The sequence below is a fragment of the Chiloscyllium plagiosum genome, unplaced genomic scaffold (assembly GCF_037043375.1).
Source record: "Chiloscyllium plagiosum isolate Xiang-an unplaced genomic scaffold, Cpla_swu_hap1 HiC_scaffold_12, whole genome shotgun sequence".
In the NCBI taxonomy this organism is placed as follows: Eukaryota; Metazoa; Chordata; class Chondrichthyes; order Orectolobiformes; family Hemiscylliidae; genus Chiloscyllium; species Chiloscyllium plagiosum.
This window is the reverse complement of record NW_028270150.1, coordinates 89,818,144-89,831,454: the sequence shown is the minus strand read 5'-3', so window position 1 is coordinate 89,831,454 and position 13,311 is coordinate 89,818,144. Positions and strand designations below refer to the sequence as shown.

Genomic DNA, 13,311 nt, shown 5'->3' with positions numbered 1-13,311 from the left:
ACTTGCTCCAGAGGTGTGTAATAACATCTTTGTACAGGTAGAATTACGCTCACTCACTTGCCAACTACACAAAAGTACTGCAGATGCTGTAGATTAGAGTCAAGATTAAAGTGGACCATGAAAATTGATGTTTCGGGCAAAAGCCCGATGAAGGGATTTTGCCCGAAATGTTAATTTTCCTGCTCCTCTGATACTGCCTGACCTGCTGTGCTTATCCAGCACTAATCTAATCTTGACACTTGCCAACTATGCCCTGTATTTGGAAGTGGCACAGTTGAGTTGGCACTACCATGATATTTGAGATGGCATTGTGAGAGATGAACGCTAGATCATCGTGGAACTATAAATGCTCTACTGACTTCTGTGCATTATCGGGGAGTGAAACTATTCACCAAAATGGAACATTTTGCCTCTTTTAAATGTTTACTGATCGATTCTGTTCAGAGATTTGGAACACACCTCAGGAGCAGGTGGGACTTGAACGTGGATCTCCTGTGCCAGAGTTAGAGACAATGCCGACTTGGTAACACCCTTCCAGGGCCCTGAGGGAGGTAGAGGAAGTGCACAGCTCTATGACTAACTGTTTGCCTCCATGTTCTAAGCACAGGATAGTGATGTCAAATAATAGGAGCGGCAGGCACAGTGTTTAGCACTGCTGCCTCACAGCACCAAGGTCCCTAGTTCAATTCCAGCCTCGGGTGATTGTCTGTGTGGAGTTTGCACATTCTCCTTGTGTCTGCGTGGGTTTCCTCCGGGTGTTAGGTGCATTAGTCAGAGGGCAATGGGTCTGGGTGGGTTACTCTTCGGAGGGTTGGTGTGGACTGGTTGGACCAAAGGGCCTGTTTCCACACTGTAGGAAATCTAATCTAATCTAACCTAACACAGCATCCAGACAATACAGAAGGACAAATGTGACTATGTGTAATGCTGACCCAGTGGTGAGACACATCCAATCAACAGGGATGTACTGAGTGGACCCAGTGACCACCTGAATCTAAAAAACAAATGTAGAAAATGTAGGGATAACCAGGAACCACATGTTCTCAAATGCTGAAGGAATCTAATGTTATATACATTAATTGAGCTGATAAGTGGCAAGTAACATTTGATTACACAAGTACCATACGCTCACCATGATATGGCTAACTAACCATCTCCCTTGACATTCAATGACATTACCCTCACCAGGCTGCAACCTGGGAGTTACCTGTGACCAAAAACCCAACTGGAACACAAGTGCTCCTACACCAGGTCACAGGTTAGCCACTCTGCCTTGAGTGGTTCATCTCCTGACTTTCCCAAACCAGAAGAGGAGAAAGTGAGGGCTGCAGATGTTGGAGATCAGAGCTGAAAATGTGTTGCTGGAAAAGCGCAGCAGGTCAGGCAGCATCCAAGGAACAGGAGAATCGACGTTTCCTGAAGAAGGGCTTATGCCCGAAACGTCGATTCTCCTGTTCCTTGGATGTTTCCCAAACCAGAAGGCTACCACCTACAAAGGCAGAGGCCAGTATTGTGATGGAATGTTAAGTATCCAGATAGGTATGCAGTTCCAACGTGTAAAAGACTCCCCACTAACCAGAACAAAATCATCAACTTGGTCAGTAGCCATCCAAAATCTTAATATCGACTCCACTCCAGTCCCAGATGGCCTTTGGAAACTAGGGGTGGGCAATAACTGTTGGCCTTGTCAGCAACACGCAACAATCAAAATTATACATGAAATGGTCGGATCCCGGGGATCACAGAGGATCAGTAGACCTTTATGTGCAAGTCACCTATCCCGAAAGATCATGGGACAGGTGGATAAACTGGCTAAGGCAGCATACGGGATACGCAAGTCCCTACCCCTGGGCCAGGAAATCTGAGTTCAAGCCCCACCTGCTCCAGAGATGTCTCATAACATTCATAATAATCATCACAGATTTTATGTAGAACGAGGTGAGAATGATCTACAATTAATTAACAGCCCCAATCAGAGAACTACATTTTCCACTAACTGTACAGCTATGACCTATTCTCTGGTTAAATAATATGTTCATACTGCTACAGAGCCAAAGAGGTGTACATACACTCACCATGATATGGCTAACTAACCATCTCCCTTGACATTCAATGACTTTATTAGGTGAGGAATAGTGTTTAAGAGCAGGGAGGTGATACTGGAACTTTACCAAGGGTTGCTTAGACCACAGCTCGAGTATTTTGTGCAGTTGTGGAATCCACATTATAGGAAGAATGTGATAACACCGGAAAGAGTGCAGAGGAGATTTACCAGGATGGAGTTTCGGTTATAAAGAGAGAATGGATAGAGTGGGGCTGTTTTCCTTAAAAAGAGACAATCAAGAGGGAATATGATTGAGATGTATAAGATTACGAGGGACATTATTAGGGTAGACCAGAAGGAACTTTTCCTTTTGAAGGAGGAATTCAATGACTGGGGACATAGGTTTAAGATAAGGGGCATGGAGATTTAGAGGGGATATGAGGAAAAACTTTTTCACCCAGAAATGGGAACTCACTGCCTGTTAGAGTGGGAGAAGTAGAAACTTCATAACATTTAAGAAACATTTCAATGTGCACATACGATGACAAAGCACACAAGCCTAATCAGCCAAGTGCTGGAAAATGTGATTAGAATAGTTAGACGGTTGTTATTTGACCAGCACATATATCAATAGGTCAAGGGGCTTTCTCTTACCTGTACACCTCTTTGGCTCTGTAGCAGTATGAACATATTTTTTAACCAGAAAATAGGTCATAGCTGTACAGTTAGTGGAAAATGTAGTGAGGTGGACCTCACAGAATATAGTTCTCTGATTGGGGCTGTTAATTAATTGTAGATCATTCTCACCTCGTTCTACATAAAATCTGTGGTGATTATTATGAATGTTATGAGACATTTCTGGAGCAGGTGGGGCTTGAACTCAGACTTCCTGGCCCAGGGGTAGGGACACTATCACTGCATCACAAGATTCTCTTAGCCTTTCCTTTTAAGTCTAGCCTTCAAAAAAACATGGACACAGAGTTGCTGTCGTTATTTCCGCTGCCTCTAGTGATTCCGTCGGAAAGGGTAACACAACTGGCGAAGTCAGGGAGCTCGTCGATGTCAGCTGTTCCGTGCTCGGAGACAAATTTGTGCAATAGGAGGTAAAGACTGATGGGCTGTTTTAGACCGACAGGAAGGTGCAAGGCAGGAGTAACTCACCAAAGGATAATGCCATTTCCAACAGCAGCAAAGAGATCAGTGTCACTGTTGGCATCCATTGGAATCAGTTGCTGACAGTCTGGATCCTTCTCCAAAGCGGTGTTGATCCAATTAACAAAGGCATACCTTTCTTCCTCTGCAATAAATAAGATCAGACTCAAATGGTCATTTGTTGTTCGACGAATACAGAAGCATGAATATTGAAGATTCCTGGAGCTAAACTACCTGTTTTGTTTCTAGACCTCTTATTGTACAATGCAGTCAACAACATCTCTCAACACCTGAAGACAGCAATAACTGACAGCACAAAACTCCTACAGTTGAAATTGACCAAAGATCCACTTTCGAATCCCAAAAACATGTGCTTTTCTAAAAAAAAAAAGAGGGGCAACAGCAAAGATGTGTTGGTCAACACTATCATTGGGATCCTTCACTTAATATGCTTTAGTTTTATCACTGTATGACGATTATGGGATATACATTATTCACTTATAGGGTAAGAAAAGCAGGAGGAGAAAGTGAGGTCTGCAGATGCTGGGGATCAGAGCTGAAAACGTGTTGCTGGAAAAGCGCAGCAGGTCAGGCAGCATCCAGGGAACAGGAGAATTGACGTTTCGGGCATTCCTGAAGAAAAGCAGGAGGGAATGCAAGGAGGCATGTTTGTTATGCATACCTTCCTAATGATTTCAAATGCACTACTGGTGGAAGTGGATTAAAAAAAAAATCATAAAAAGAAATTGGATGGATACGAGGAAAATCAACTGCTATGGGAGTGGGTGGAGGAGTAGTGAGTTTTGGAAATGGAGAAATGATTATAAGGATGGATGGATAGAGACTATGGGAGATCAGGAATGGGACAGACTGGTCTGTACTACCCAGAACTAGCATAAAAGCAGTGTGCCAAATTGACTCCCTATGGAATTTTACATTCAGCACCTTTCCCTCCCCAGCTCAAATCCCCCACCAAACACTGTTCCCCCCTCCCCCAACGATTCCTATTTTCTTTCCCTGCCCTGCTCCAGCTCCCACTTGCTCCACCCCAATAATCTCGCCAACTCTGTGGCTAACGTACCAGTGGAAGGATTAGTTTTGGGTGACTTACCTAACCCTTAGGCCAACTAAGGCCTTTACGTGGTTAACTTGTGCCCATGTAAGAGTGCCCTCCTGCTGGTATACCCAATTGACCCCACGTCCACACCTGGGCCTGTCCCAGTGAGGTCAGCCCACTTGAAACAAGTCTGACCCATATCGTTGGGGATGGCCTGAAGTCCCAATAGTGGCCACTCCCCTCAGTGGTGCCACTCAGACAGAAGAGCTAGCCCATGATTGCGATGGGCCAGCAGCTTTTGGAGGAGTGGCAGAGACACCCTTACAGCAGTGGATGCCACCAGCTCAGTCTGGTGTATTAATCTGGTGTAAAACTGAGCCTCATGCCGGATCATTGGCATGGAGATGAACTCCAGTTAAACAACTCGCTGAAGAATGAGGAAATCCACAATGCCCAGCACATGGGCAAGACACTGCATTCAATGAGGGTTGCATCATCAATTTCCATTGCTTTTTACACAAAACCACCTCCCCTTTGTATCTCTTCTCAGAAATTTGGTAATCCTTGTTGAAAACTTGTAGTTGCATAATTTCCTGTAATTTTGTTTGAAATAATGGTAGTACTTTCCCAACAGGCATTTGGGCCACATCTCATGACAGGAGCACTCGTCATTACAACATGATGTTGGTTTCTCAAAGTACTTCGGAAAACCATTGCAAGCAAAATTACATACTGGTATGGGTGTATGAATGAAACGGATGTGAAACCTCATAGGGATAGTTGTCTGTAAAATTCACTACACATCCAACTAATTTGGATGTGCACCATAATCTGCATGCAACAATCAGAAATGCAAACATTATTGGGTGAGGTTTAAAGGTAATAACTCCAAAAGGTTCACACAGTAAGTCTATTAACATTATTTTCATTTTTAAAAATTTGTTTAAAGCTTCAATAAGGAGACATATCTTTCCAGAATAAAAACATATCTACACCATGTGGCTTCTCCGGACTGAATTTATGCTTCTGCTCCTATTGCCCTGGTCTGGAAGATCTTCCTCAGCCGTGTTCTCAATTTTTTGTTGTTGTCTTGTTCTGGGATCCAGATACTGACGCCTTCATTTGAAATCTACATACGTATGTGCATTGTAGATATGAACAGCTAGATTGCCCAGAATAAAGCAGAGTCTGTGCTTAGTGTGTACCTCCTGCCACACTGATCCCAACCTAAGCAATGTTCCAACCTTTCCTTCAGACTTAAACCTAATTGAATGTTATGAAAACCTTTTTTTTTAAAGTTTCCCTTCTTTACTCTTGTATGGGGTTGTGGGTATCACTGGGATCTCTTGCCTATTCCTTATTGCCTTCGAACTGCTTTTCTATCTCGGCCATTTCAGAGGATAATTAAGAATCAACCACATTGCTGTGGGTCTGGAGTCACATTGCAAGAAACCATATCATTTCCATGTTTTGGAACTGTAAACTGAAATGGAAGTTGGACTGTTACAACTGAAAAAAACAAACCAGAAACCACATTTTGCAAATTGAAAATGTGTTGTATTGCACAGCTCAACCAGGTGCAATGTTGCTGTTTGGAAGCAAAAAGAGGGAGATTTTAAGACTAAACTGCACTGAGAATCAAGGGCTGGTCACCCACATACATGTGACAGCATCTTGCCATTGCAAGAATCAAAAAGACTGGTGACAAAAGAGTACTTTCCAACCCGTGGTCAGGAATTTTGATGTTTTGCAATTCTGTTCATCCTTTTTGTTTCACCTATTATTTCTGTTTTTTGTCTGTCTTCATTGTGATGGAATTTTTGGGGTTTTCCAAGGGGTATAGGTTAAGTTGCAAATATTAGAAATCTCTTCTTTTTGTTTTTGTTCAAGTTAAAAGTGTGTCACAATAAATAGAGGTATTGTTACTTAATGAAGAAAACCTGGTGTGAGCTGTTTTCATCATGGGTAGCAGCCAGTCAGGCATGTTGCTTTTGTGCACCTCCCGTGAAGTTGCATGCCTCGATCTAAACACTATGACTTGTATGTCCTTGTTTGTTATGATCTGACTGTACTGTTCACAACAAAAAACTTGTCACTGTACTTAGGTACATGTCATAACAGTAAATCAAACCAAATCAAATTGGTCATTTAGGTGATTTCTTTGCAATTTACTGTTACATTTGTGGACGAATTGTGGAACAGTGCAACACAATTATCAACCCACTAAATTCAGTTAACGTGTAGGACAGACCAGGTAACGATGGCAGATCTCTCTTCCCGAGGAGGACATTAGTGAACCAGATTGGTTTTTACAATAACCAATATTGATTATCTGGTCACCATTAGATGAGATCTTCGTTCCAGATATTTTTAAATTCAGATTTCACCATTGTTGGGATTCAAATCCATGAATCCCCAGTTCACCACCTTTGGATTAAACAACAGCAACAAAATAGACTGCTGTGTGCTCAGAGGTCGCATTCAGGTGACACTATAACTACTTATGTCGTGGTGCCTATACATCTGCATTCTGAGAACTTAAGTTGGACAAAGGTAATCATCATTGAATCATGCTGTCTGTACAGAAAAAAAGACACTTAGCCCATATGTCCACATCTGGTGTTTAGGTCCAACACAAGCCTCCTCCCACCCTTCTTCATTCATCACAATTAGGATACCTTTCTATTTATTTTCCCCTTACAGGCCAATACAGCTCTCCCTGAAATACAGAGGAATCTTGATTACCCGAATGTTGATTATCTGAATTTTGGATTATCCAAACAAGGTTGCAAGGTCCTGATGCTTGGCTAGACTGTGATATAGGGCATTTGATTATCCAAACAAAATACTCCCTGCCCGTGTCTTTTGGATAATCGAGGTTCCCCTGTATATCTGACAAAAAGCATACAAATCCACTTTGCAGTACTAAACTAGATAGCGGCTTACTTTGACCTATGCTTTACAAGTAAGGCACACCTTCGCCTACCTGAGTAGGAATGCTGAGTTCCTTCACTGGACTTTTCAGTTCCATGAACAGCACAGATTCCCTCCTTTTTCAGGAGTTGCTTTCTGAATGTCTTTGCAACATCACTGCTCTTCAGACCATGGAAAAGCTGTGAAAATACAAGAGATGATTATTCCTACATTTCAGTGGGCAACCTCAAAAGGTAGCAATATCAAGAACCTTCTGGAAATGAAGCTTCGATGTATATATATATATTAAAAAAAAATCAACATGATGCAGATGGATGATTAATTATGCAACTACGTATCATTAGGTGTCACTGAAAACTCGTGTTTAATTTCCATCTTAAAGCCATATATTTGTCTGCCATCCACTACAGAAATAAAGTATGATTGTGCAACAACGTAAAACCAAAGGTACTTCAAAAAAAGTAGCAATTGGTCTACTGCAGCTACAAGTGGCAACAGTGGGTTAGGGAAGTCAAGATGAAATCATTTGAGTTTTCTGAGCATAGAAACAGGCCATTAGGGATAAAAAAAATTTGTGTTCGTAATCTGCAAACCATGAAATCTTTAATTCCATCAATCATTTAATTCACTTTCAAAATAATTTACAAATTCTGTCACATTCTAATGAACTTCCATGGAAGGATGTTTTCCCTAATCTACTTAATCATGTCATAGAGTCATAGAGATGTACAGCATGGAAGCAGATTCTTCAGTCCAACCTGTCCATGCCAACTAGATATGCCAACCCAATCGAGTCCCACCTGCCAGCAGCCGGCCCATATCCCTCCAAACCCTTCCTATTCATTTACCCATCCAAATGCCTCTTAAATGTTGCAATTGTACCAGCCCCCACCACATCCTCTGGCAGCTCATTCCATACACGTACCACCCTCTGTGTGAAAAAGTTGCCCCTTAGGTCTCTTTTATATCTTTCCCCTCTCACCTAAACCTATGCCCTCTAGTTCTGGACTCCCTGATTCCAGGGAAAAGACTTTGTCTATTTATCCTATCCACGCCCCTCATAATTTTGTAAACCTAATTTTGTCACCCCTCAGCCTCCAATGCTCCAGGGAAAACAGCCCCAGCCTGTTCAGCCTCTCCCTAAATCTCAACTCCTCCAACCCTGGCAACATCCTTGTAAACTTTTTCTGAACCCTTTCAAGTTTCCCAACATTTTTCCGATAGGAAGGAGACCAGAATTGCACACAATATTCCAACAGTGGCCTAATCAATGTCCTGTACAGCCGCAACATGACCTCCCAACTCCTGTACTCAATACTCTGACCAATAAAGGAAAGCATACCAAACGCCGCCTTCACTATCCTATCTACCTGCAACTCTACTTTCAAGGAGCTATGAACCTGCACTCCAAATATCTTACCGTTAAGTGTATAAGATTTGCTTTCCCAAAATGCAGCACCTTCCATTTATCTGAATTAAATTCCATCTGCCACTTCTCAGCCCATTGGCCCATCTGGTCCAGATCCTGTTTTTTAGATTAGATTAGATTACAGTGTGGAAACAGGCCCTTCGGCCCAACAAGTCCACACCGACCCGCTGAAACCCACCCATACCCCTACATTTACCCCTTACCTAACACTACGGGCAATTTAGTATGGCCAATTCACCTGACCCTGCACATCTTTGGACTGTGGGAGGAAACCGGAGCAAACCCACGCAGACACGGGGAGAATGTGCAAACTCCACACAGTCAGTCGCCTGAGGCAGGAATTGAACCCGGGTCTCTGGCGCTGTGAGGCAGCAGTGCTAACCACTGTGCCGCCGTGCCACCCTGTTGTAATCCGAGGTAACCCTCTTCGCTGTCCACTCCACCTCCAATTTTGGTGTCATCTGCAAACTTACTAACTGTACCTCTTATGCTCGCATCCAAATCATTTATGTAAATGACAAAAAGTAGAGGGCCCAGCACCAATCCTTGTGGCACTCCCTGGTCATACGCCTCCAGTCTGAAAAACAATCCTCCACCACCACCCTCTGTCTTCTACCTTTGAGCCAGTTCTGTATCCAAATGTCTAGTTCTCCCTGTATTCCATGAGATCTAACCTTGCTAATCAGTCTCCCATGGAGAACCTTGTCGAACGCCTTACTGAAGTCCATATAGATCACATCTGCTGCTCTGCCCTCATCAATCTTCTTTGTTACTTCTTCAAAAAACTCAATCATGTTTGTGAGACATGATTTCCCACGCACAAAGCCATGTTGACTATCCCTAATCAGTCCTTGCCTTTCCAAATACATGTACATCCTTTCCCTCAGATTCCCTCCAACAACTTGTCCACCGAGGTAAGGCTCACTGGTCTATAGTTCCCTGGCTTGTCTTTACTGCCCTTTTAAACAGTGGCACCACGTTTGCCAACCTCCAGTCTTCCGGCACCTCACCTGTGACTATCAATGATACAAATATCTCAGCAAGAGGCCCAGCAATCACTTCTCTAGCTTCCCACAGAGTTCTTGGGTACACCTGATCAGGTCCTGGGGATTTATCCACCTTTAACCATTTCAAGACATCCAGCACTTCCTCCTCTGCAATCTGGACATTTTGCAAGGTGTCACCATCTATTTCCCTACAGTCTATATTTTCCATATCCTTTTCCACAGTAAATACTGATGCAAAATATTCATTTAGTATCCCCCCCATTTTATGTTGCTCCACACAAAGGCCACCTTGCTGATCTTTGAGGGGAAAGTGAGGACTGCAGATGCTGGAGACCAGAGTTGAAAAGTGTGGTGCTGGAAAAACACAGCAGGCCAGGCAGATTCCTGAAGAAGGGCTTATGCCCGAAACTTCGATTCTCCTGCTCCTCAGATGCTGCCTGACCTGCTGTGTTTTTCCAGCACCACACTTTTCAACTCTGATCTTTGAGGGGCCCTATTCTCTCCCTAGTTACCCTTTTGTCCCTAATATATTTGTAAAAACCCTTTGGTTCTCCTTAATTCCATTTTCCAAAGCTATCTCATGTCCCCGTTTTGCCCTCCTGATTTCCCTCTTAAGTATACTCCTACTTCCTTTAGACCCTTCTAAGGATTCCCTCGATCTATCCTGTCTATACCTGACATATGCTTCCTTCTTTTTCTTAACCAAACCCTCAATTTCTTTAGTCATCCAGCATTCCCTGTACCTACCAGCCTTCCTTTTCACCTGACAGGGATATACTTTCTCTGGATTCTTATCATCTCATTTCTGAAGGCTTCTCTTTACCTGTGAACATCTGCCTCCAATCAGCTTTCAAAAGTTCTTGCCTAATACCATCAAAATTGGCTTTTCTCCAATTCAGGACTTCAACTTTTAGTTCTGGTCTATCCTTTTCCATCACTATTTTAAAAATAGAATTGTGGTCGCTGACCCCAAAGTGCTCCCCCACTGACACCTCAGGTCACCTGCCCTGCCTTATTTCCCAAGAGTAGGTCAAGTTTTGCACCTTCTCTAGTAGGTACATCCACATACTGAATCAGAAAATTGTCTTGTACACACTTAAGAAATTCCTCTCCATCTAGACCTTTAACACTATGGCAGTCCCAGTCGATGTTTGGAAAGTTAAAATCCCCTATCATAACTACTCTATTCTTCTTACAGATGGCTGAGATCTCCTTACAAGTTTGTTTTTCAATTTCCCTCTGACTATTGGGGGGTCTATAATACAATCCCAATAAGGTGATCATCCCTTCCTTATTTCTCAGTTCCACCCAAATAACTTTCCCTGAATGTACTTCCGGGAATATCCTCCCTCAGCACAGCTGTAATGCTATCCCTTATCAAAAATGCCACCCCCCCCTCCTCCCTTTCTATCCTTCCTGTAGCATTTGTATCATGGAACATTAAGCTGCCAGTCCTGCCCATCCCTGAGCCATGTTTCTGTAATTGCTATGATATTCCAGTCCCATGTTCCTAACCATGCCCTGAGTTCATCTGCCTTCCCTGTTAAGCCCCTTACATTGAAATAAATGCAGTTTAATTTATTAGTCCTACCTTGTCCCTGTCTACCCTGACTGTTTGACTCACTTCTGTTCTCAGCTGTACCCGTCTCAGATTGATCTCTTTCCTCACTATCTCCCTGGGTCGCACTCCCCCACCTTACTAGTTTAAATCCTCCCAAGCAGTTCTAGCAAATTTCCCTGCCAGTATATTAGTCCCCTTCCAATTTAGGTGCAATCCGTCCTTCTTGTACAGGTCATTTCTACCCCAAAAGAGATTCCAATGACCCAAAAATGTGAATCCTTCTCCCATACACCAGCTCCTCAGCCATGCATTCATCTGCTCTAAACTCGTATTCCTGCCCTCACTAGCTCGTAGCACTGAGAGTAATCCAGATATTACTACCCTTGAGGACCTCCTTTTTAAATTTCTGCCGAATTCTCTGTAACCTCCCTTCAGAATCTCAACCTTTTCCCTTCCAATGTCGTTGGTTCCAACGTGGACAATGACCTCCTGCTGGCCCCTCTCCGAGACATCCTTGATCATAAGGGAAACACACCATTTTGCTTTTTCTCTGCTGGCCACAGAAACGTCTGTCTGTACCTCGGACTACAGAATCCCCTAACACAATTGATCTCTTGGAAGCCGACGTACCCCTCGTTACATTAGAGCCAGTCTCAACACCAGAAACTTGGCTGTTCGTGCTACGTTCCCCTGAGAATCTATCACTCCCAACATTTTCCAAAACAGCATACCTGTTTGAAATGGGTATATATCCACAAAAGACTCCTGCACTAGCTGCCTACTTCTCTTACTCTTCCTGGAGTTAACCCATCTATGTGACTGTATCTGAGACTTTCCCCTCTTCCTATAACTGCCATCCATCATATACTCTTGCTGTTGCAAATTCCTCATCGCTTCTGTCTCTCCAACCGATCCACTCAATCTGATAAGATTCGCATCCAACAGCATTTATGGCAGATATAATCCGCAGTAACCCTTAAGCTCTCTTTAAACTCCCACATCTGACAATAAGTACATATCACTGCAAAGGCCATTTTTGCTGCTTCACAATCTACAGACCAAGAAAATAACACCGTCTTATTCCTCTACAAAACACTGCACCAGGTTAAATTAATAGCTATGGCTTATATTTTAAGTTTAATCAAGAGACTTATCTCCAAAAACATATAATCAAGAAAGAACCCACTGTACTCACTAATACAGCCTTTCTCTTGGACAGACTTAAAACTTATCTGATTCTGTGCTGTGAACTTCGCCCATATCATTTATGGTTATTTTTACTTCGTGCTCTGAATAACATTACCACAACCAATGAACAAATTATTCAAATTCATGTCAATGCTTCGTAATCTCCCACTCTGTGCTCACTCCACAGCTCCAATGAAGTCCATTCTATCCTCATAACGAAGTTCATTCTTACAATCATTGTAAGCACAGTAATCATTAGAGTTTAGAAGGTTGAGGGGAGATCTAATAGAAACTTACAAGATAATGCATGGCTAAGAAAGGGTGGACGCTGGGAAGTTGTTTCCGTTAGGCGGGGAGACTAGGACCAGTGTGTACAGTCTTAAAATTAGAGAGGGAGTCAATTTAGAACGGAAATGAGGAGACATCTCTTCAGCCAGAGAGTAGTGGGCCTGTGGAATTCATTGCCACGGAGCACAGTGGAGGCCGGGACGTTGGGTGTCTTCAAGGCAGAGAATGATAATTTCTTGCGAGATCAAGAATTTAAGGGCTACAGGGAGACTGCGGGTAAGTGGAATTGAAATGCCCATTAGCCATGATTGAATGTCAGAGTGGACTCAATGGGCCGAATGGCCTTGCTTCCACTCCTATGTCTTATGGCCTTATGGTCTGAGGTGCTAGGATTTGAATAACCCGATTTCTGGGGGAAAATAAACCCTCCAAAATTCTAGGTTTAAAAAGAAATTAATTTATTAGAGGAACCTTCCTTTAAGAAAACTGTCAATTAACTCTCTCCACTAAACATAAACATGTTCAGAGAACTTATAATTGTACCTTTCCTATCTTTAGGATGTTACAAAACACTTCACAGCCAAGAGTTGTTCCTGTCAATGCTATTCTGCACCCTTAAGACCTCGCAAACAATCAAAAAACAAGGCTGAT

General features: G+C 42.9%; 1 protein-coding gene across 4 annotated transcripts in view; it reads right to left on the bottom strand.

Moving 5' to 3' along the window:
• Positions 1-13,311, bottom strand: part of lcp1 (lymphocyte cytosolic protein 1 (L-plastin)) — a 75,426-nt gene that overhangs the window by 26,760 nt on the left and 35,355 nt on the right. For all 4 annotated transcript variants that reach the window (XM_043700340.2, XM_043700341.2, XM_087993042.1 and 1 more), the window contains exons 4-5: positions 7,240-7,366; positions 3,206-3,341 (exon numbers count right to left, since the gene is read on the bottom strand). In XM_043700340.2, the coding sequence (XP_043556275.1) occupies positions 3,206-3,341; positions 7,240-7,366 (263 nt within the window). The remainder of the gene's footprint in view (positions 1-3,205; positions 3,342-7,239; positions 7,367-13,311) is intronic.